Source organism: Hyperolius riggenbachi, chromosome 2, assembly GCF_040937935.1.
Source record: "Hyperolius riggenbachi isolate aHypRig1 chromosome 2, aHypRig1.pri, whole genome shotgun sequence".
Taxonomy (NCBI): Eukaryota; Metazoa; Chordata; class Amphibia; order Anura; family Hyperoliidae; genus Hyperolius; species Hyperolius riggenbachi.
In genome coordinates, this window is record NC_090647.1 from 507,720,984 (window position 1) to 507,746,952 (window position 25,969).

At 43.9% G+C, this 25,969-nt stretch overlaps 1 protein-coding gene across 1 annotated transcript in view; it reads left to right on the forward strand.

The window, feature by feature from the left end:
* Positions 1-25,969, forward strand: part of LOC137545257 (1,4-alpha-glucan-branching enzyme-like) — a 70,102-nt gene that overhangs the window by 37,134 nt on the left and 6,999 nt on the right. The window contains exon 3 of the mRNA XM_068266376.1: positions 19,901-20,070. Within this exon, the coding sequence (XP_068122477.1) occupies positions 19,901-20,070 (170 nt within the window). The remainder of the gene's footprint in view (positions 1-19,900; positions 20,071-25,969) is intronic.

Below are 25,969 nucleotides of genomic sequence, written 5' to 3' on the forward strand. Positions count from 1 at the left end.
GACGAAGAGATAGATCTCTCTGATGGAAACTGATTAGAGAGAGATTTGTTGGCTGCCCATACACTGCAGGCCGATTCACGATCGTTTTTGGCATGAAATCTCTCATGAATCAGCATTGTGACGCAACATCCGCTGCCCTCCCGTGCGCCCGCCCCCCATGTAAAAATGTGCCTGCCTGGTACTGTGTACACTACCTTTCCATGTCCACCGCTGGCTCCGGGCTCTGTCGGCAATCTGCATATATGCGCCCCACATGGTTGCCGGTAGGCCTGAAAGATAAATGGAATTTAAATCGAAATCGCGATCACTAAGATCACAATTTCGGAATCGTCAAAGCGGCAATTATCGCGATCACGTCATTTCCACATGGGGGAAGTTTGAAGAAGTGTGCTTGGCAAAACTCCGGGTTCCTGTATGTCACATGACATACAGAAAGTATTCCGTGCATTTGAAGCTATGTCCAGAACTGATGCAGCTTGGGGGACAGAGAAGGTACAGAGAGACACAAAGGGGGCAAGAGAAAGACCCAGAGGAGGCATAAAGAGGCAAAGGGGGGGCACAAAGAGACAGAGGAGGGAACAACTAGGCAAAGAGGGGGAACAAAGCTTGATTGGAAGGAAATGGTGAATCGAATCGAAATCGCAATTTCAGACAGAAATCGCTCAATTCAATTTTTTCCTAAAATCGTTCAGGCCTAGTTGCCGGCGTATACAGTAACGTGGGCATGTGTGTGGCATCACACAGGTGCCGACGTTACCCCGGCAACCACGTGGGGCGTGTGTATGCGGATTGCGGACGGCGTATGGATCCAGCTGCGGACATAAGACAGGTAAAGTATACTGCACCAGGAGGGGCACATGTTACATTAGGGGGTCTCCTCTTGATATCGCTCGCTGTTGATGGGGTCTTGTTGATGGATTTTAGCTGCACTTCTCAGGCTCAGATGGTTTGCACATTAGCACAGAGCCAAATATCCTTGGCTTTTTTGGCTATGCTCAAGTAATGGCTATGTACCGCTGTGCATGCGCGAGCCATCCTGCGCAGAGCGGCCGCACACATCCCTGGACTGGAGCACGGCCACAAACTTTGAAGCTCCCAGCAATACAGTGGGGCATCCAGAACCTTCCAATTCCCGAGGTAAATATCTTAGGCCTTGTTTCCATGTGATGCATCTGGCAACATAGGTGGCCACCAGGATGCACCGCACTGCGTTGCTCCGCAATTTTCCCCAGAGTGATGGCAATTCCTTCCATCATAAGTGAATCGAGTTGCATCACAAACTCTTCTAAAAGCATGCAACCATGCGCTTTGATTCCACAGTAAACACATGGGTGGAAGCATCAGATAGTGCAGTCTATGCACTTCTGTTGTCCCTGTGGAGAGCATTGTGTTGTGTTTTCTAAAGTGTAAACCCGGCCTAAGGGCTCATTCACACTATGTGCTGTAATGTCAGTTTTGACACAATACACATAGTGTACGATCTACATGGCAACATGAAAGTCCATAGACTTTCATGTTACCATTCACATTACATTTGTTACGTTGTAATGCTTCTGGGAACATCCTAATCGCACAACCCACACATTTCCCGATGGGTTGGCTGACGTCTGCGCTCCTAGCGCACCACAACGTGTATTCTGTGCAATGGCAACGCATGCTCGAAAATGCATTAGTGTGTGCACTCTGTAGTGTGAATAAACCCATAATGTTGTTTGTTAGTTTTTCTGACAGGTTTTCTTTAAAAAAAAAAAAAGTTTGAAGTAGACAGAGCATCATATGTAATATATTTCAGCTGCATTACCTCCCTGGTGCTGTATGTGTTTATAAATGTCTAGGTAACGCATTGCACTCACTGCCGCTCTTGTTCCAGCTCTCCTGGCTGAGGGTGATGCTGTTAGTATCTTTCCAGTCACGTTCTTATCCACGTCTGTGGTACATGCTCTGCTGATTACCTTGGAAAAGGGCAATGCTGTAACTGCTCGACTGACCTTTCAGTTTATTTTCTCTTGTGTAATATGAAACATGGGCTAACAGCCCTCATTGTCTGATTTCTCACTTAATATTCCGCATTTTTTTTCTCCCACCTTGCTAAAATTAAGATCTGTTTTACAGTACACGTTACAGAAACTATTTGTAATTCCTGGCTGAGGAAGACAGCATTGAGCGACTGTAATTTCAGCCTTTGAATAGTCTGCCCACATGCCTGATGATAAATCGGAAACTCCAGGCAGAGATATTTTACCTATTCAGATGCAGATGTTGTCTGCAAGGCGGGGGTGTTCCCAGCTGTTAGATTGGGCACAGAACTCTGCATAGATAAATATTTACACGGATGTTATCGTGACATCACAGTGTTGTATTGTTGTATAACAAACGCCCCCCCCCCCCCCCCCAATGCCCTCGTGTGAATCTTATGCCAGTATACACAAGCGCTTAACCATCAAAACACACACTAGGCTGGTGTGCATATAAAAAAGGCACCTGTTCAACCCATTAGCAGCTTCAATATAGTTATCTTGTTTGAGATAAGTGCAATGATTTTGACCTCATTCGGCAGAGCTCCTCGTGCTGTAAATTCTTGCAATGCTTTTATTTCTCTCTGCTAGCAGAAAATTATAGAAACTGAAAGCAGAAGGCCTCTGTTGTTTTTTTCACACTGCCCCCTAATGTCAAGTGGCCATAAATACACATTACAGCAGTACTAATTAGAAGCAAGAACATTTAACAAATGAGAAATAAAAAAATGTGCTAAAATGTTTTGGCCTGGAGCACTTGCAAGCATCTGAATACGTTGGCTGCAAAGGGTTAAAAGGGTAAAGGACCGTTCCCCCAACCACCCTTGTGTGAATCTTATGACAGTGTACACGAGTGTGTTTAACTCAGGGCTGTGGAGTCGGTACAAAAATCCTCCGACTCCTCAGTTTAGGATTCCACCGACTCCGACTCCACGACTCCGACTCCTCTAATTTGCATATTACAATTTTGTTTGTTAAAAGCATGTAACATGAAATTTGTCTCTTAACTGCCAACGCTTAGGAATTTTAAAAGACAACTGAAGTGAGAAGGCTATGGAGACTGCCATATTTATTCCCTTTAGTCATAGACAAAAACTAGTCCTTGGTAAGAGTACTTGTAAAAGGTACAGACCAGAACAAAGAACGTCTATCAGGCCCTAGGCAATGTAACTGTGGGTACATGTAAGAATGATGTGCAGGTACTCTGCAGGGGAATAAGGGGATTCTTCCTCTATTACACATTCTTCATGTACAATCTGAGCCAGGTTTATGGGTGATAGACAACACCTCTGTGTTCAATGTGCACAGCATTCTCAGTGGATTCCCTGCAGCTCTGTGGAGAGTGCATATGTAGAGTATAGTACTACTGTGTAACAAAGTAAACCTGAGACAGATGAAATTAAAGTTTTATACATACCTGGGGCTTCCTCCAGCCCCCTTCAGGCTAATCAGTTCCTCCAGCCCCCTTCAGGCTAATCGGTCCCTCGCTGTCCTCATCCGCCACCTGGATCTTCTGCTACGAGTCCAGGTACATGAGCCAGTCTGGCATAGTGCGCATGCACACACTCTGCCGCCGGGAGCATACTACACCTGTGCAGCACCATTGCGCAGGTGCAGAACGCTCCTGGCTGTGGAAACGGCATGCGGCCGGACTGCGCTGACTGGCTGAATTACCGGCACTCATAGCAGAAGATCCGGGTGGTGGAGGTGGACAGTGAGGGACTGATTAGCCTGAAGGGGGCTGGAAGAAGCCCCAGGTATGTATAAAACTTTTCTTTTCATCCTTCTCGGGTACCATTTAATTCGTAGTCACCAAACCAAATTTTTAACAACGTATCAAATTATTTGATTTCATGAGCAAAGTACATTTGCATAAATCAGAATCCACGCATAATTATTTCCATCTCATTGACCATCTCTAGTGACATGGCTACACATCAGGCTTTATTCTTACAGCAGAGATGTTATTTAGTATATATAAGAGATTCCTGTGTACACATATATACTGTACAGTCACAATCAGATGTGTATATCTGACTTTAAAAATACAGGGACTGCTTTATTGAAGCATCACAAGTAACTAATTTTGATTGGTTTATTTCATTTTTGTGGACTAAGCACCGCTATTACTGTATATATAAATTATTTATGATGGCTTTTATCTGAGAAATAGAACATTTTATCATATTTTCTATTTTAATTACAGTTTAAATTCATTAGGAGTCGGAGTCGGTGCATTTTTTCCCGACTCCGACTCCAGGCACCCAAAATTACTCCGACTCCACAGCCCTGGTTTAACTGTCAAGACAAACTCAAGTGTGCAACATTTGAGCTCGAGAAAACACTGGTAAATGCAGAGATGCTGACTATGCCTATTGATTATATCTATAATTTGTTTTCATGCACCACTTTATATTGCAGAAAGCAGCTGGGAAAATTATTGGTAAATTCTAGGGCCTTGGCACAGTTGCGCGTTTCTTGGCGTATTTTAGCAATGCGCATCAGTCTGTACCATTAGTGTCTTTCTGTGCACTGCTCAGGCCCTATGCACTGTTTTGTTTTTGTTTTTCTTGGGTGTTTATGGCTTGCAAACCACTTGCTGCTCAACACAGGGTTTTAGGGCCTGTTTCCACCATGTGCGAATTATAATTGCATATTTATTTTTTTACTGCTCAAATTTACACACCAATGAATTCCTAAATGCCTGTGTCCATTAGATGTGACAATCGCACCCAGAAAATAAAACGGACAGCAGTGTTACTATTTTTTTTTTTTTTTTTTTTTGTATGCTGCATGCTGTTTTGCACACGCTTTCGCGTTTATTGTGTGGTTTCATGTGCATTTTCACATTTGCCCACCCACCTGTGTGCTCAATTAATACTTGCCAAGTGTCCAGCACCATCTTCCAACCTTCCTGTCACTTGTAGCGGCTTTCCGCGCTCTCCATACCAGTCACCGACCCACAAAGGGTCATGTGATATGCTGGGAGCCGTGCATGAATGCCGAAAAGAAGCTAAAAGTCACGGGAAGGCTAGAAGACGGCCTGTGTTCTCCCCAGAATTTTTTTCCAGCCGGGTGGCATGAAAAGGTAGCCAGGTGGGACGCAACCAGGGGAATGCAACTCTGCTTACCGTATTGGAGGAGAATGAGGAGGTGAGCCAATGACTGCCGGGTGCTCACCAGAATTAGCCGGGTGGAGCACTCAGCTTAAAGAGCCTGGGGAGAGCACTGACGGCACTGGACACTCAGTGAATATTTTCATCAACGCAATCCCCCCCCCCCCCCCCCCAAATCCTTCCCCATTATCCTCTCACGCATGCCGATTAGATGTGACTTTCGTTTGCTTGAGTTCTGGATTACGGGGACTTTGCTGTATATAGAGTGCCCAAACAGTGGTAGCTCTGCAGAATGTTGCAGAATGTTGCATTACCAGGTGTCCTTGAAAGTTTGTTTATAAACCTGTCTTATTTCCGTAAAGCGTGTAAATGATGTTTTATCTGTTTCACGCATTCTGCATTTTCCCACATTACCGTGTTATGCCAGCAATCAGTTTTGGGAAGATTGCTAGCAGAAGTGTTGCCCGTGAGTGGATGAAGTGCCTGTCTGTGACTTCAGTAAATATCATAAGATAGATAGGAAGGCGAATACAAATAAATATGAATAGATGCATGTTTGGGTTTCTGCAAGGAAAACAAGGCTATTAATTGATTTGCTGTGAACTGTGTTGAGTGGGTCACTCCAATTGGAACGGCATTCATGAATTGCAGTGTTTGCTGTGAATACGTGATCACCTCTTCTGGCAACTCTGGAAACTGGCAAAGAGCATTTTTGTGCCTCAGTTCCCTAATTGCTTTGTCTGCTCTGTAAGCAGGAGTCCATTCTTCATTGGTGTGCAGCCTTCAGCCTCCACCCCACATTCAGTTAAAAAAACAGACAAACTTACATAGTCAGGAAATAAATGTTCCTTAAAGGAGAACTGTAGTAAGAGATATATGGAGGCTGCCATATTGATTTCCATGTAAGCAATACCAGTTACCTGGCAGCCCTGCTGAGCTTTCTGCCTGCAGAATCACACCAGAAACAAGCATGTTGTCAGATCTGTCAAAATTGTCAAACACCTGATCTGCTGCATGCTTGTTCAGGGTCTAGGGCAAAACTTATTAGAAGCAGAGGATCAGCAGGATAGCCAGGCAACTGGCTTAAATGGAAATCAATATGGCAGCCACCATATATCTCTTACTACAGTTCTCCTTTAATAAAGCAAATTGGCCTATAGTTTGCAATATATAAATACTAAATAATATTAATGAAGACATCTTCCGCAGCGATGTACATAGTATATTGTCGTGTCACTTAACTGTCCCTCAGAGGTGCTCACAATCTAATCCCTACCATAGTCCTATGTCTATGTATGTATCGTATCATGTAGTGTATGTATTGTAGTCTAGGGCCAATTAACTTATCTGTATGTTTTTGGGATGTGTGAGGAAACTGGGGATGCCTGGAGGAAACCCACACAGATACAGGGAGAACATAGAAACTCTGCGCAGATAGTGCTCCGGCTGGGATTCAAACCGAGGACCCAGCGCTGCAAGGCGAGAGCGCGAATTACTACTTTTTAGAGGTGTTTCGTTGGTTTCTGGAGGTGTAACATTTTCCTTAGGCTATGTTTCCACTATAGCGTGACATTTTCCCGTAAAAAAAAATCTAAGATTTTTCTGATTGGTGAGAATTCGCTTGTAAATTTGTATGCGTTTTTATGCGTGTACAAAAATTTGCATTAGTGAAATAGAACATAATCTGACTAGTAACAGTTTAGTCATGACTGCTGACAACTTTCTGTAACCATAGATTTAATGTGAATTTTCGTGCAAATAACGCAAACATTCGAATTGCTATGCGTTGCTTATGAAAACCATTTAACATGAATTGTACTCGATGTCTGAAAAAATTATGCAGGACCTCAGATTTTTTTTTTCATGCGTATGAAAAACTGCATTGCATGGAAACCGCCCCATTCACTACCATTAGTTTCCAAACTAATTCAAATTTTCTGAAAGAAAAATCTGACACAGAACGCACAAGTAGAATCCTAGCCTATCTCAGCAGTACAGTTAAACTGAAATAGAGGTTGCATTGGAAAAAAGGAAATAACTTCCCTAAAGAGGAAAGCCTCTGGATCCCGAACGCTCGCAATCCAACGCAGGAGACTTGGGCGCAGCCGACACCACCATGGGCGGTAATAGGAATTACGGCCATATCAGCGCACAGTGAGTAACTTCAGCGCCGTCACAAGACGGAACTTAAAGGGGAACTTCAGCCTAAACAAACATACTGTTATTAAGTTACATTAGTTATGTTAACCTCCCCGGCGTTCTATTGAGATCGCCAGGGAGGCTGCGGGAGGGTTTTTTTTTAATAAAAAAAAAAACTATTTCATGCAGCCAACTGAAAGTTGGCTGCATGAAAGCCCACTAGAGGGCGCTCCGGAGGCGTTCTTCCGATCGCCTCCGGCGCCCAGAATAAACAAGGAAGGCCGCAATGAGCAGCCTTCCTTGTTTGGCTTTCCTCGTCGCCATGGCGACGAGCGGAGTGACGTCATGGACGTCAGCCGACGTCCTGACGTCAGCCGCCTCCGATCCAGCCCTTAGCGCTGGCCGGAACTGATTGGTCCGGCTGCGCAGGGCTCGGGCGGCTGGGGGGACCCTCTTTCGCCGCTGCTCGCCGCTGCAAAGTGCCGGCTGCGTGTGCTGCTTTTTATTTGAAGAAAATCGGCCCAGCAGGGCCTGAGCGGCAGCCTCCGGCGGTGATGGACGAGCTGAGCTCGTCCAATACCGCTCAGGAGGTTAATTAGAATAGATGGGTAATATAATCTTTTAACCACCCTGTTTTAAAAGAACAGGCAAATGTTTGTGATTCATGGGGGCTGCCATCTTTGTCATGGGGGCAGCCATCTTTTTGGTTGAAAGGAGGTGACAGGGAGCATGAGACAGTTCCAACTGTCCTGTGTCCTGATTACCCCTCCCAGCTGCACACACTGGGCTTCAAATGTCTAATTCAAAATGTAGAAAAAAAAATTGCACCAAAACAGCAGAACGAGAATAACATCAGGAATCCCATCATGCTTTGCAAAGCATAAGGGGAAAACTGCCCAGGCAGTTTTCTTCTGTGCAGCTAAAAAATGAGGCTTGTATAAGAGAAACAAAGTTCTGATGCTGTGAAACTGTTAAAGAAACACCAGGCCTTTTCAGTGCTGCTGAGTCGATTTTTAGTCTGGAGGTTCACTTTAAGTTACTTTTAAAACACTGTAATTCGGCCTCCAGCAATAGCTGGAAGCCAAATTACATAATTCCCCACCATCCACGTCGACCTAGAGGGGGGATAGTAATTAGTGTCCCCGGGAACTTGTGCAGCAGTAGGAGAAGCCATACCGGCTGTATCCTGCGCCCAAGTCTCCCGGCGTCGAATCCTCTCATACTCTCTGGATCCTATAGAGGCTTCCTTGGGCCATCCTCCCTCCTGCCTCAACACCGGGACCCTCCTTAACAATGGAGCCGCGTTCTTCTGGCGGGAGCGGCTCCAGCTTACTGCGCTGGTGCAGCACAACCCTGCTAGTGCCTGAAGAGTGCGGCCACAATGTTCCTACTGGTATTCTTCAAGGAGGAGTTATGCTTGTCAATGGGGGGACCGGAGGAAAGCATGGGAAACCTCTATAGGATCCAGGATCGTCCCTTCTCTTAGATAAGTATGCTCTCTCATACCTAAGGTTCATCTCAGGTACACTTTTTAAAGACACACTGTAGTGACATAGCAGAATGCAGAAAATTATTTAGGGTACCTACGTTTACGGTAATTTTCCTGGTTTAAACATCAGAAACATGAGCGTACATGTGGCCACTTTCCACCACTGCCAGTGGGCTGGTGGAAAGTAGTTAAAGTTAGATATTCGCCTAAGAAAAGGCGCTGGATCTCTTAGAGCAGGCTTTCTCCTTTTTCCCCCCACCGTGGGTGTTGTAGGAAGTATGATAGAGAGCACACTGGGGGTACTGTAAAAAGAGGCATTAAATTGGGGGACAGAATAAAAATGAACACATTCATAAAAGCACTAAAATAAATAGACATTATAATGAAGGGCATTGTAATGGGGCATAAACGGCCACACCAGCTTTTAAAGACCATGCCACCTGCAAATTAAATTCAGGAATTCTTTAAGATCCAAAAATTACTTGCAGGGGTTTCTCCAGGGTAAAAAGGTTGAAAAAGTCTGTCTGAGAGCCTTCCTGATCCTCTCTGCGTCCACTCGTTTCACTGTCGGATCTCCGTTCAAATTTGCATCTGGCTGCATCTTTGGGAGGAGTGGCTCGTGCTGAGCGAGTATTTCTTTGACATTAAAGTCGGAAGCTGGAACAGAGGGCCCAGCAGTGGAACAAGGGTATGTAGACAGTACAGGAAAGCTCTAGGGCAGCGGTAGGGAAACTATGGCTCAGGAGCCAGATGTGGCTCTTTTGATGGCTACATCTGGCTCACAGACAAATCAGTAGGGGTTGATTCACTTACACTACTCAAGCAGCTCAGCTTAGTGTAGTAAAAATTTTCAAAAGTAGTGCACTCTACTTCTGTAGCATGTACTACTAACTTACTCGCTCTACCCCAAAATGAACAGCTGCTCCAATTGTCCCACTCTGGACTCGGTCAGATCCAGTGACTTTGTAGAACGAGATCGCCAGACTTGATGAGTGGCCCAATAAGGCTGCCTGTCACTTGACAGGCAGTCTATTGGACCAACGTGCAGGGATCTCGCCCTACAAAGTGAATCAACCTCCAAGTCAGCTAGCTAATTGTACAAGTTGTTAGTCGGTATTTCTCCTGTCTGGCTTTCTGGGAAATAGCTGATGTTGCTGAAACCCAAGAGAAGCTGAAGATGTGTCTGACGCTTCCGCTACCCAGCAGATCAACTGTATACACATCACCATGGCAACAGGAACGTGAGCCCTACTGTCCCAGTTTTAAACATATTGTATGGCTTTCACGGAATTACATTTTAAAATCTGTGGCGTTTATGGCTCTCTTAGTCAAAAAGGTTCCTGACCCCTGCTGAAGGGGATCCATAACCATCCCTCCTCTTATCTAATGTTTTCCCCAGGAGGTGGTTACAGGTATCCCTTTTTTAAGACTTTAAAAATCTGATAGGGAAGGCATTACTTCACCAAATACACAAAGTGACAAGTCATACAGTTCAAGCTCTTTGTGAATATTGTTCTGTCTAATTTTTTATTTAATGTTTTGAGATCCTTGCCCTGGAGAAAACCCTTGATAAGAGTTGTGACAACTTCACAAAGTTGACAGGAGTACATGAGAAATACTGCATTCTTCCTATCCCGAAGGCAAGCGAAAATCTAACAAAAATAACCCTGAAGATCTTAGCACTTTAAAGGACAGCAAGTAAGATCTGTACCATTTGTTCTGACTCCTGAAACAAAAGGATGATGTATAATCTTCAGGAGTTATTTGACATCTTGCGATGCTTCTGAATGCTAAAAAGTGGAAAGGGCACTGCCTTTGATGTGGGGTACGGGGAAGGGGGATGTTTTTCCCTCTAAACAATTATATTTGTCTGGGTAAATCTAATGACTCAAAAGTTTTCCATCTTTATTGATATGTCTGTTAGTTTAAGCTCCCATTAACTTGCATTAAAATCGTGGTAAAATCAACACAATTGTGTTTTTTTAAATGCTTAGAAAACGCTGAGGGTCAGAAAAGCTCTTAGAAAGTGCTCACAGTGTGTCTACAGCCTTAGCGTGATTAAGGATTTCCTTTTTACTAACGTGCTTTGTTATACTTCAAAATGTCAGGCTCATGCCATCCTCTCCCTTTCTCCAAGTCCAGAAATGTGGCAATAAGGGCCAGTGCACACCAAAAACCGCTAGCGGATCCGCAAATGCTAGCGTTTTGTTGAAGCGTTTTTTTCTGAGCTATTCTAGGCATGTTTAGAGCAATTTTCTAAACATGCCTAGTGGTTTTTGGAGTGTTTTTTTTGTGTAGCATTTTTTATATTTTGTTACATTAGAGCTGTAACTGAACAGCTACTGTAACAAAAACACTTGGAAAACCGCGCTGATCTAGCATTTTTTAGAGTGGTTTTCCACTTTCCTATACTTAACATTGAGGCAGAATTGCCTCAGAAAACCACAAAAATGCTGCAGGACCCGAGTTTGCGTTTGGGGAAAAAACGCTCTGGTGTCCACAAGCCCATTGAAATACATACATAAGCCAAGTGGTTTTCAGCCCGAAACCCTTTCTTTTCTTTTTCTTTTTTAATTCTTTATTTTTGTAAAAGCCAGGGTACAATGTTGCTTATTTAGAAATTCTAGATGAAATACAGAATCTATGTGCACGCAGGCACCATATCAATTTACGCATATAGCATAATTAATAATGCACATATTTCACAGGTAATGCCTATAGATATATATTCATCTTAATTTACTAGCGTGCGCCCTAGCAGCTAATGTCAATAGCCAACATAGCCTAATCGAAGCTTTTAAAAGTATAACAATAAAGATTATGAAACTACCGCTTTCCTTTTAAATGAGATGTATAAATAGGGAATTAGTTAGCTCAAGGAGCGGTTTTAAACAAGGTATATGTGATGTGTTTCCCCCCCCCCCCCCCCATATCGCCCATATACAGTATGCTCCCACAAATTATCAGATATCCACCCGCCGGGGCACTATCGTTGTCTAGAGAATAGGTTAAGTACCCTCCAGGATTTTGCTGAAATCTCCAGATACCCTAAAGAAATTACAGAAGGCCCAGGTTTTTTTTGCAAACTTCTGTTCTGCGAAGGGCTATGTGTGCTAGATCTTCCATATGTCTTATAGTCAATTTCATTTACTAGCTCCATGGAGGAAGGAGGTGTTGTGGGTTTCTCCACTTGCGTACAATGACACATTTGGCGGCATTCAATAGGTGTCTTACTACTGATTTTTATTTTTTTTATAAGCCTTGGTGGACCAACTTTTATGGTGTAGCAGGTAGAACTCGGGGGTAAATGGAGCTTCTCTATTAGACACATGTTTTACAAGCCTCTCTATCATCTCCCACCAGTCCTTTACCTTCGGGCAACACCATAGTATGTGGATTAGCGAGCCTGTGTCCGCTTTGCATCTCCAGCAGCTTTCATCTACATTAGGAAAGATATTGTGTAGTACCATCGCAAAATGATTTTATAATTTATTTCTTGGATTCTAGCGGATTGTGATGTCTTATGGGCAAATATGCATATTCTCTCTCTCTCTCTCTGTCCCCTGGAGAGCGTCCGTTCCAAGTCCTCCTTCCATTTATCAAAAAAGTGTATATTTTGCCCACCTGACATGACAAGCAGTGAGTAAACCATAGATAAGGTCCTTCTAATTGGATCTGTACCCTGGCACAGTCTCTCAAACTCAGACTGCTGTCTCACTTGAGTTGGACTAACTCTCAATCTTCTCATCAAGTATCTTAACTGAAAATAACCCCACCAGTCTAATCTTGCATTAGCAAAACTGCGTTGTAGCTCTGTCAGGGGTATCCATTGTCCTTGTTTCGAGAAATCTGCCAGAGTCAATTTTCTAACACTTTCCCAGGTTCCCCACGTCTGAGCTCCACAAAGTGGGGGCCTAAAGCGTTTTTAAAAACGCTAAGAGCAGCTCTTGGTGTGCACCAGCCCTAACACACGACCCTGAAATAGAAGAAAGGAATAATCTGTCCAGAAATTTACCTACACGAGAGGAGCCCGAAGAATGGAGCAATACTGTATAGTAAGCAAAACAGAAATGGTTTCTTCAACCCAAGTTCACTGTATACCAGCTAGACTTCCTGTCTGTAAATACCATCAAAGACCGAGATATTAGATGCACTCAATTACTGATATATAGTAACCCACAGGACCTACCTCAAGGGTTCTCTATTTCCAGCAATGAGTATCCACACTGAGACATATATCTAAAAGATAAGCATGACACTAGACTTACCTGAAGGTTATCCATAATTCCCTTAAGGGGGATGCACAGGCTGACACAAGTTGTGCCAAGCAGCACTGTAAATTCTTACTGTCACCAGAACCTATTTACCAAGCTGTGGGAAACTGGCATTTTGCTCAGTCAGACTTATTACCTGCCTGAGAGGAGCTCATAGAACCCATCAGTAAACAAAAACAAAACCTGAGCTCAATCCAACAAGAGGTAATTTAAAGGAAACATCCGAGGGAAAAAAAAATCTACTTATTTGGGGTCTTCTCCGTTGCAGATGCCAACCTCGCCAGGTCGTCCTATTCTGCGCATGCATGCGGTCGCCCTCCTGTGGCTGGGAGTGTTCTACGCAGGCACAGAAGATGCCTACCTGGTGCGGATGGCATCTGCAACGGAGGGGACCCTGGAGCTGCGGCGAGGGACAAATTGGCTTCCAGGGGCTGGAGGAAGTCCCAGGTACGCAGATCCCTTTTTTTTAAAATTCTAGTAGTAAGGATTCCTTTAATTTAACTAAATGTACCATGTTTTTCGAACTATAAGACGCTCCGGATTATAAAACGCATCTAGGTTGAAAAGGCAAAAAATCAGGAAAAAAAAGGCTAAACCTTGTGTGTCTATAGGGCAAGGGCATCTTATGGACCTTTTCTCCCTAAGCTGTCTCTCAGCTACACTACACTAACACCAATTACACTACACTAACCTCTTCATCCCCACCTGCTAAACTACACTACACTAACCCCTGCTGCCCCACCAGCTAAGCTACATAACACTAGAGTACACACTATTTTACACTACCCCTGCTGCCCCACTAGCTAAGCTTCACTACACTATACTGTAATGCGCTAACACTACACTATAATGCACTCTGATCTCACCTGATCCTGCTGCCGCGCTTCTCTCCCTCTCGCTATGGTCCTGCTGATGGGCTCAATTTTTCTCCTCATGCAGCTGTGACATTGCTATACACGGAGGCCGTCTGCCGCTATACGTCTCCGGGTCCTCTGTTCCACGTGGCCTCCGTACTTCTGTATTGGTCCTGTACTGTAACACAGGCAGCGCACGTGCCCTGGGGTCAAGCATGACATGTGGTGCACATACGCCGCTACTGTTACAGTACAGGACCAATACAGAAGTACGGAGGCCACGCGGAATGGAGGACCCAGGGCTGTATAGCGGCAGGCGGCTATATCCACAGCTGCAGGAGGTCAAAGCCAGGGGGAGAGGAGTGTGGCAGCAGGATCAGGTGAGAGCTTCCCTGCACTTTACACAACATTTTACTCTGTCTTTGAAATATAAGACACACCCACTTTTTGCACCCCTGGTTTTGGGGAAGAAAGTGCATCTTATATTCTGAAAAATACAGTATGTTTAGAAGGAAGAGTTCAAGAGGCATATGCGCTATGCCTTACAAATTTGTATGAAAAAAAACGCTAATTATACATAACAAAATATGCCCATACATTACTCGATTTTCCTTTTCGATTGACCATTCGATTCGATCATGTTTGGGGAAGATCCGGTTCCATTGTGCTCGAGTAGTGGAAAATGTCTATCTGGAGAAATCAACCAATTTACTCGATGGGGCAAGATGAAAAATGTTTGTCGATTGGACACTGGTCACATGATTTTGATCAACACAATTGATTTTTGGGTTTAGAGCATGACTGCACAACATTATTTCAATTGATTTAGTAGAGGAAAATTGCGCATGTTCTCGCTTTAAGTGTGTGGGCCACAAGTCAACTAACTTTCAATGAACCACACTATAGTTAACCCGCCAGTAAAGCCAATTGCTTATTCGCTTGATGGATAATCGAGACGTATGAGTCCTGTGCGCACCAAAGAGTTATACTGGGTGAGTAGCAAGGAGAACAGTGAGAACATGCTTTGAACAGTGAGAGCGTTCATAAAGATGAGATATGAAAACACTATTTGATGCTGTCTGCCTGCCCTTTATCTGTCATCTGTAACCGGGTGATTTGTTGCTTAGGAAAGCATTTGAGTAGTGATTCTGATTCTCCGTTGCTTATCTGGCTATCCATAGCAGCGTAGAAGTCAGTAGAGAAACAGACATTGGGACTAGATGCAGCTGGTGGTGTGGCCCCGCAACACTGGTACTACTAAAACGTGCTCGCTGAGACATACAACCATTCAATAGTAAAAAAGCTGCACTGGATCAGACAAAACCGTACCTTTATTGTGGTCCTGTGGGTACAGACAAGGTGGTATGCAGTGGGGGTGAAGGGAGCCTGCACAGGTGCTGGCAGCTATGGAGAACTTCTTCTTCTGGGTACTAACTTCAGTTGTTCTCGATGCAAAAGAGCTTCTCAGAGCTTTTCGACCCAACTTGGGTCCAATACAGTCGTCTTTTCTTAAACAGCCAAGAAACCGTGAGAGACAGCTTGCGATAAGGTGGTACTGCAGGGAAGTTCAAAGGGTCATTAGCTCTGCTCTGTTTTATAGCTTAAAAGACAGTGGCCCATATGCAATTCACGTTTTCACCTGAGTTTTCTCATAGGTGATAATTTTAAACTTGTCAATAAAATGCCTTTTAAGCCACCAGAAAGCAAGAAAATACTCAAAATAATTTTGATAGTGCTTTTTCACCTACTTTTTGGTACTTTTTTTTTTAGTTGAAAAGTGCTGGAAAGTTATTTTAAATCAAAGAAAAACTATTATCTCCTAGGAGAAAACTCAGGTGAAAAAGTGAATTGCATATGGCCCAGAGTGGTTTGTAAACTGCAAATATGACAGAATGATGCAATGTTATGATAAAAAAAGCTATATACAGTAGATGAAAATAAGACTTTTTTTTTTCTTTGCTACTAATGTTCTATTCATTATCTGTACTACACATACAATTCATATCATTAGTTTTTGAGGTTTTTGTTTGTTTTCTTTTGGCTTTGTTTTTTTGCTTTAGGTTTGCTTTATTACTGGAAGTAGTTTTTTTTTAATATATGGCGATCATCAATTGTTCATCTGCAAGGAACAAAAAAATATAGCGTTTATAAAAGTGGTGGAAATAATGCAAATGGGTCCCAAGATGTATTTGAGCATAAGCCCTTTCATATAACTCTCCTGTATGGCCAGTCTGAGCAATACTCGCCTGTAGGACACACACCCTCTCTTGGTAATACAGATTGCTGCATTTGAAAGCTGCAGGCATGTTGCCTCTTTGTAACTCGTCCTGCTTGTAAATCGATTGTGCTGATTGCAAAAGTGCTTCTGCTAAAATTGCAAAACTAAATTAGAAACCATGAAAAGAAGTAATTTTGCACAGATTGATTTTTGCCCACATGAATGTCCTGTTTGATTCTTGGCCAAGTTGCCTAAAAAGGACGGATTACATACTTGGTATTCTTTGCTGAATAGGTTTCTGCTTAACGAAGGTCCCTTTCTGCATAAGAGGGAGTTGTGCGACTTTACCAAGAATACCAAACAAAAGTTTGCTTTCTTAAAACCTAAAGTATTAGCGATTGTTCAGATTGGAGTGAGCATATGATGCCTCCCATGATTCATCATTGCTGAATATGCAAATCACCCTTTGTTGTTCCTGGAAGCTAAACCTACCTCTAGAGCCTCTGGAATGCAATGATGTGTCCAGGACCAGGCCGAGGCAGAGGCGAGGGAGGCTCCAGCCTCAGGGCGCAGTGTAGGAGAACAACTTACTCATCTGTCATTCCCCTATTGTTTTTGAAGCAGGGAGAAGTAAGAAAGCCAAGATAACAAGGGGTTAAGGTGTTGGGGGCCCTTGGGCGCATTTTAGTCTAATATCAATCAGTTTGTGGCGGCTGGGGTGGGAGGGATGGAGGGGCGCACTTTAGTGTCTCGGGTTGCTGGAGGACCTTGCTCTGGATGTGTCAGCTTCCAGAGTTGGGGCCAAAATAGAAAAAAGAAAATATGTATTTACAGGAAGGTAACATTATTATGCTGGGGGGAGCGATGAGCGCACCATAATCCAACATGCATACAGATTGTTTTGGATTGGTTGATCCTCATCCTCATGGCATGGATTAATGTGGCCCTGTGGGGTAGGACTTTAAAAGCACGCAGAGTTACAGATTTCCCAGCAAGCTCATGGTAAACCAGAACTCCAAGGAGTGTGTAAGAGGCTACAAAGGACCTGTGGTAAGACGGCTTTTTTTGGGAGGGTAACTTACCTATGCCTCCTATAGCCGATGCGTTCCACTCGCTGTCCACGTGACGCTACTATTTCCTCCTTCCGGGTCACTAGTTTTTATGTACAAAATGTTCACTACTAGTTTTGTTATTACATATTTATGTTCTACGTTACAGTATTGTATAAACTGTTGTACGTAGTTGAAAACTCATTAAAAGCAAATTTAAAACAACATTGTTTATACTCTGTCCAAATCCAGACTGCCCCATGCATTTGGGATTTTCATGGAAAATGTCTTAGTTCTTTAGCTCAAAGTTCCATGAACTGAATTTTTCGTTCAAAATATTCCACAAAGCACTGATGTACATTTTTAACTGATGGACTTTAAAGAGAATCTGTAACCTAAAAACCTCCATATAAATAAACATACCAGCCTGTAGATTTTCATCTCCTGTCCCCCTGTGTCACATTTTTGCTGCTCCCCACCAGGATTCTGGCCCAAAAAAAGCAGTTTTATAAACTGTTTTTGTAAACAAAAAATATGGCTGCCAAACAGGAAGTTCATCATAATATTGCATGTTCCTGTAAACTGCATTACAGTTTCCATGAAAGGTTATATTATTAAACAATACATCCAACCTTTAGCGTTTATTTCATATTTGAGAAGAAGTTTTACCTTGTAAAGAATGCTGCAATCTTTAGTAGTGATTACTGATAGCAGGTCCGTGTCTGCATTCTGCAATAGTCTATGAGCTATGCTTCTCACAATTATCAGCTTTTATCAGTAGATGATACTGAGTTACTGAGAGCAGGGAATGTGTGAGCTCTGCTTTTCTCAGTTTTCAGTGTGTGAAAGACTCAGAGACTCAGAGCAGGGCTATCAGAGTAACCTCCTCCAGTCTGTAAACCATTACAGCCACTTCCTCTTTGGGCCGACAAGCCTGACAAAGGAGAGTAAATTTGATTTATTACAGCAATGGAGCAACTAAAAAAGGCTGCAGTAAGCCAGCGCACTTTAGAATAGATATAGGAACTTGTAGGATAGTAGAAAAAAGGCTAAAAATTTTGTTACAGAGTCTCTTTAAGGCCCCATTCACAGCAGCAAATGTGGACGGCCGTGCGTTCGGAACCCAACGCGTACGAACTCACACCATCTGCGTTTGTATGCATTGCGTGGCTGATCCTACTCACGGAAAGTGAATGGGTTAGCCGCGTGTTTTGTTAAAAAAAAATGCGTGCGTACCCAGACCGCACTGGTCCGGAAGGCATGCAGTGTGAACATCAGACAGTGCAGTCTATGCACTTTCTGATGTCCTGTGTGTCGGCCTCCTGCACGCGTGGCTGAAATCCGGACGGCAACGCGTGCAGTGTGAACAGGGCCTAAGAACATAAACTTGGCTCCTGTTTTTTTCCTCCTACTTTTGTTTCCTTTTCCTCCTTATATAGGTGTAACAAAATGTTTAATACAAGACTTCTTTTCCCAACTAGATTTCAGCCAAACCCAGCTTGAGTTGGCTGAACTGATAGTTAAGCCTCGTTCCCATCAGGGCCATTTCTCTGCGCTTTTCACTGCACATTGCCCTGCATGTTGTGCAAGGTATTGATTTTCCCTTGTAATTAAATGTGCATGGTTCCCATCTATGCACTGCGCTGAGCTGCGTTACAAAAAAAGTGTTGCATGCATTTCTGGGCGTTGAGCTGTAAAGTGCACATCAGTGCAAGTGAATGGGTGCGCTTTTTTAGCGCTTCGAAGCGCATGCTTTTTTACACCTATTTGAAAAAAAAAATACATTTACATACGAAAACAAAGCTTTATTGACAACTGCTACAGTAAGCAAAACATGCTTAAAAAAGTGCACCGCAACACACTGAAATGCGCACTAAAGCGAATGCGTTTTTTTTATCCTGCGCTTTTACACGTTTTTCAATGCACCCAATGTAAACGAAACCTAAGACTTAACTACTGACTTACAACTTTCTCCTTCCTTATTATTTACAAGCAAAAGGAAGTAGAAGGTTGGCACTACAGCGGCAAACATATACAACTCAACACCAGAGACTTGCATTAGATGGAGGACTTCAAATACACCCCTTCTTAGAAACCTCTTTAGCGTGCTTAAGCTTGAAGTTTAGATAACAGACGAATAAAGGAAATGGAAAAGCTGGCACCGCTGCAGATGTTCAATTTATTGCTACAACTTCATAAAGTGCAGATGTGCAAATATACAACATCAAATAAAGTTGCAATTGGTGGAGCACATACCCTGTGAGAAGAGGCGTGGGTGGTGGTGGGTGCTGGGCACTGGATGCCTGATGGCTGTTTTGCGCTATACAGCGCTTCTACGGAGGCTTCCTTAATATTTATCAGCTAGGGATGATCAATGAGATGCAAATATTTCCAAGTTCATGCAGGATTATGTACATTTGAATGCAAATTTATGCAGCTTCAAAATGGACCAGTCATGCCCCACCAAGGTTTAAACTGGTCCATTTTCAAACTGCATGTATTTGCATACAGTTTTACATAATACTGCATGAACGCGGAAATATTTCCAACTCATTGATCATCCCTATTCTCAACTGTTTATGTTAGCTCTATTCACTGGTCTAATTATGCTTAAAAATATACTGAACGATTTAGTATTTCAACTAGTATTAAGCTTGATGTGTCTGAATTGGAGGGGAAAAAAATGAAGGATGGGGAAATACGGGATTGCTTTGTTTAATGTGGCCTCCATGACTTGTCTTTGCAGGTATTCCTTGTTTCAAAAGTATTTAACCAACCTCGAGGGATGTGAGGGCGGTCTGGAGAAGTTCTCAAGAAGTTACCAATCATTTGGCATCCACACCCAGCCAGATGGGGGAATCTACTGCAAAGAATGGGCCCCGGGAGCCGAAGCAGTTTCCCTTACTGGCGATTTCAGTAAGTGCTTATAAGAGAAGTGTTTAAAATGTCTCTTGCTCAGTTTATTTCCTTTTTTTTTAATGAACCAAGAAACTGTTGAAGGACTGAGAATCACTGAGCAGTCCTATAGCTGAAGTTGCAAAGCTGGCATTTCCCTTCGTTACAGAGAAGAGGGTACCAACTGCAGACAGTAGTCATGTCATGTTTAGTTCATGGCTACCCAGGTTATTGGTAGATAGACTCGCTTCCAAGCAATATAAAATTTGATTTGTGTACCTGGTATTTCTAGGCAGTAAGCTCATAAAGGTGCATCCGCTGTAAGTAGAAGACTGTTCTACCTCTTTATTATGTGCTGGTAGTTGCTGATCTCGAAGAGGGAATAAGGTGACCTCATAACGTAAGGGAAAAAAGCAGAGACAACAGCAGCCCAATAGCGCGCAATATGTCACTAAAATCGGAAAGTAAGAAAGTCGAAATGAAACGTACAATGGTGGGCGTCATGAAGGAGCAGGTGAAGAATTATAACCCGCCCCAACCGTGATGTATTGGGGGTGGCCACTCTCTTAACCTCCTTGCCGGTTATCCCAAGCTCCGCTCAGGGTAACTGGCGCAGGAGGATTTCTCATGCCCCGCTGGGCCGATTTTTCTCAAATTTTTTTTAATTGCACGTAGCTAGCACTTTGCTAGCTGCGTGCATACCTCGATCATTCGGCGCTACTCGCCGCCCCCCCCCCCCCCCTCCAGACCCCTTGCGCAGCCTGGCCAATCAGTGCCAGGCAGTGCTGAGGGGTGGATCAGGATTCCCTCTGACGTCCATGACGTTGGTGACGTCATCCCGCCGAGCAGGAAATCCCATTCTGAACGGGATTTCCTGCTTGCAAAGATCGCCGGCGGCGATCGAAGTAGGTAGGGGGATGCTGCTTGTCAGTGGCTATCATGTAGCTAGCGCTAGGCTAGCTACATGAATAAAAAAAAAAAAAAAAGAGTGCTGCGCCGCCCCCTTGCCGATGTAATTGGAACGGCAGGGGGGTTAAAGCGGGATTGTCAGCCACAAAATCAAATTCCATTTACCCACTACTCTATGCTAATTATGCTGTCTAAACTAACCCTGCAATGCAAGTATTCCAACATAAGCATAAATGTTTCTGCGCTAATTATTGTCATCTCAGTCAGCCTGGCTCTATTCTGGTACATTGCTCGGGTGAGAGAAGCGTGTTATTTCCCCTCCCACATTCCTGCTCTGCACTCATTGGCTGAGGGAAGTTCAGTGTGACATGAGGCTGAGAAGGGAAATACACCTCACCCTTCTGCAGAAGCTGCTGTAATATGATCTATGTGTTTGCAAAGCAAGCTAGATATGACAGTGCAGTTTCTAAGAGGAGAAAAGGGATAAGGGAGAAAATGACATTAGGATTGGATTCAGTCAGAGGCGGATAACAGCTTTTGTCTGAGCGATGCTCCTGTATCCCGGGTTATGGGGACCAAGGTATTTGTGCTGTGGAGCTCTCTATCAAAACCATGATACTGCTGCTTAGCACCCCTGGGAGATGCATGCGTACTCGGCGCTGTCACCTGACATCTGTTGCTAGAGCCAGCAGGATTCCTGGAGCTTTCCTGATGTTCGCCACAGCATGCCAGTCTCTGCTGGCACCATTGCTCCCCCTTCTGCACTGCCCACCAGACCCACTGTGACTGCTGCCAGTGTCGTCCCCCTCTCATCCTTCTGAAGCCCTGCCAAAAGCACCATTATAGCTTTCACCAGGGCTTGTCCACTAGTTGGAGCAACGAGAATCATCCTCTGTGGAGTGAGACAGGTGGTCCCAGCAGATGGCGTTGAGGAAGTTTCTTTTTTTTCATACGCTGAAAATAAGTAGGGCGTCAGAAAAGACTCCCTTTACCCACTTAAAACACAGGCGTCTTTGTTGTTCTTAGTAAAGGGGGCTTCCAGATGCCTAAAAAAGCCAGCAGGATGCAGGCAATAGACTTTTTCACCTGTTTTGAGCAGCTGAAAAGGTGTTGCCTATATTTGATGGGAATCGCCACTGTTTTGTATGGGTAATGGAACTTGTTGGACATTTAAATCACCAAAGCGCATCCTTTACCGCCCAGCAGGGGGATACTGGAATTTGAAGTAGGCGACGATGCTCGACCTTGTTAGACAGTGTACAGCAAGTGCGCTTGTTGGACCTCAGGGGCTTGTGGAGACTTATAAGAGGAAGACATAAGTTATAGGAACTCAGGATTTTTATATTTTTTAATTTTGATTTAAAGGGTCTGTGAAATGGGGGAAAATAAAAAAAAGTGTACACATCTGGCGCTTCCTCCAGCCCCCTCCGGCCTGATCACTCACTCGCACTGTCCTCCGCCTCCTGGTTCTTCTGCAATTGGCCCTGGAAAGTCACGCACGGGCTCTTCTGGGGGCGCACAGGCGCAGAACGCTCCAGGTCATGGGAGAGAAATGAGGGAGCACGCACAGCCGAACTGCGCCTGCGCCAACTGTCCCCGACTTGACGACTTACCAGGGCCAGTTGCGGGAGATGCAGGCAGTAGAGGACGGTGGCGAGGGAGTGATCAGGCCGGAGGGGGCTGGAGGAAGCCACAGGTATGTATACATTTTTTTTTTTCCACCCATCTCCGTTACACTTTGCTTGTGGTACTCTTTAAAATGGTTTGTAAATTGATACTCAAGTTTTTCCACAGGGCAGCAGACATGGTCATCCCGTTATTTTTCTGGAAAGCCGAGAGAATAATTGAACAAATGAACCCTAATTAATATAAATTCATTTTTTTCCCAGTTTCACTATCCTATAGATTACGGTTCAACAAAATAACACTCTGAATTGTTATCAAAGGAAATTTTCAGTTTCTTTGTTTTAAATTAATCTGTTGGACGTTACTGCCTATAAAATTATGGTAAAAAGTATTCATAATGTGAGTTAGAAGCGTGTTCTGCAGACTGGAAGGAATGGGGGTTTTGAAGTCGCAGAAACTTTTTGTTTGCTGTAATTATTTGAAGTGCCCTCCAAGGCGACATTGTTTTTTGATTAGTCCGTTTTCCATTCTCTGACTTTCTCCCACATGTGATGAGATTTACTAATTACATCCAAATCCTTCATGTTTAAGGGCCTGCACAACACAGAATAGAGCTTTTTAGGGAGGGTTTATTTAACAAGAGAGACGCTGTATTAGCGGTGCCAGAAACCGATAATATGACTTATTTTTTTTTTTTTTAATTTAACACCGTATTAAAGGGACCCTTAGCAGGCGCTGGGGGTTTGCATACAAGCATACCCACGGCTATTTGTTATAGAGTAAACACTCACCGACCCTTATGTATTTGATCCTGCTCCCGGGCTGGCTCCTATAAATTACATTGTAACTGGCGACTCTGACATAAAGTTGCTTGGTGACCCCGGAAAAGAAAGCCTGTGCATGCGCAATCTTCCTGGCTTCCACCTCCCTCTGCCGCCCGTCATATTGCAGTTTACACATTGAGAGCCCTTTCACACTGGCCCAGTGCGCTGCGGCCAATTGGCGCACTGCTACTACCGCCTAATGCAAGTCTATGGGGAGGTTCATACTTCCCATGTTACGATACTCTGTGCCAGAAGTGCCCGTATTAACGCTAGGGCATACCTAGTTTACCGCACAGCACCTGCGGTGAGCTGCGGCGATCTGTATTGGCCCGGAAATCATGTTAGTCTATGGCGACACAGGCTCTTTTAAAAAGTTGGCGGCGCGCATGCGCGGGGGCGTATTTTTACAATATGCTTCCATGCACTTCCACATACCCAAAGCAGGAAGTGACTGCAAGCGCCTGTCACTTCCTGCTTGGCTGATTGCCTGACAGGTAACACTGTACTATTGCAGTGTTCCCTGAAGGCCTGTTTTTGGCGGGGCGGGGTGATGCGGTGTGGCAGGCGCGAGGCTCTGCATCACTAACGCCAATATACAGTGTGAAACCAGCCTGGGTGGAATAAGAAGCCAGGAAACCTGTGCATGCGCAGAGAGGACCTGCAGGCTTCTTATTCCGGGGTTACAGCGCGACTTTGTCAGAGTCACCAGTTACAATGTAATTTATAGCGGCCAGCCCGGGAACATGACCGCTTACATAAGGGGCCGGTGAGTGTCTGCTCTTTATCAAATAGCCGTAGCTATGCTTATATGCAAACCCACAGCGTCTGCTCAGGGTCCCATTAGAAGCAAACCTGAAGCGAAAATAAACCTTCATGTTGAAATCTATTGGAAATATGTGCACACACAGCAATAGATCCCTCTCTGATCAGATTCAGCCAGAGAGGCATCTACCTGCTGCCCCATCTGCCAATGTATGGACACCAAAAATCAAGTCAGACTGCATACAGATGTATCCAAATCAGTATTGGAGTTGTTCCTACATAGAGAAGAAGAGTCAAATTCATTTTTTTGGCAACTTCATATTTATCTTCATACAGTATCCCCCCCCCCCCCCCCCTCTCAAAAAATAAAACACATTCAGCACAAATCCATGTTGGGAAATAGAAGGTTTCTCACCAGCCCAGTTTTGCTGGCTTTTAAACCTAGCTGGTTTTTCTGACCCTCAGCTGTTACAGTTAGGTGGTCTCAGTCTGTGGGTATCAGGAACTTCACAGTCGTGGTGGCCCAGCAGATCTGGAACACACTCGGTAGGCTATGAAGCTGGTGGAGATTTGATGATGCTTTGCTTGTCTTAGACCCGGTTCACACTTGCGTTAAATGGCAAGCAGACCCGTCAAATTGTATCTGATTACCAGTCAATATGATCCGTTTTCACTCAGTTTGCCTTCAGCTGCTTCCGCTCCGTTTCCCCATATTCCCCCCCATCCCCAAAGTGGATTTTGCTGCATAGAACGGTCTGTTTCTTCGCTAGTGTGAAGAAACGGTCTATTTTCTCATTGCCCCCAATGTAGTATTTCTTGCGTTTCCATTCTGCTGGGCTCAGCCATCCGGAAAAATTTCTGCAGGAGGAAACTTGCCGGAAACTTGAGGTCCGTTCAGCGGATCGTGCGGGATGGATTCGTTTGGACGGGCGAATGTGAATGGATCCATAGGTTAACATTGGATCCATTCGCATCTGTTTCGATCCATTCCCTTCCGATCTGGGAACGGACCGTTTTTATAGCGCTAATGTCAACCGGGCGTACTGTAAAATGATCATGAACACTTTGGACATATTTTGGAAGGGTCCGTGAAGTTATATGATGTGAGGTAAACGGGTATGTAGAGTCCCAAGCCTACATAGAACTAAGCCTTGTTCATTTTTTTCTTACTATAAGGGCCCTTTTACACTTAATCAGTTGCTCTCCGTTATAACTGAAAGAAAACTTATTTTCAAAGTAATGCCCATGTTTTCCAATGGCTCAGTTCCCACTATACGCGTTTTAGCTGAACGTTTTTTCACAATGCACTGCTATGGAAAAAACGCATACCAACGCACACTAATGCATTAAGTGTAAAAGGACCCTAAGGGTTAAGAATCCAGAAAGAAGATGATTACGTTATCAGTAGCTTATATAGCATTTCTGACCATCTAATAATTCTGGCCAGATTTTGAAGAATTAATTTAATAACTCCTGATAGTGTTTTTGAAAAAGCTAAATTTGTATAGTTTATTTTACACAGAGGCATAGTCTATATTCATAATTGCAATACTTTTTATCTGTGGTAGGCATGGAGCGGGGGGGGGGGGGGGGGGGGGGGGGGTGCTACTAGTGTATCGTTTTTAACCTAGAATGCCATTGTGCCATTCCTTAAATGGAATAGAACGTGGATTTATGCTGAAACCAATTCATTTTTTTCTTTAGCACTGAAAAACTTGCATTTTAGAATTGAACATTTCACCTATTTTTGAGCACCATCTGCTGGTTTTACTAGCAAGTTTCTAAAACCATGCTGCAGT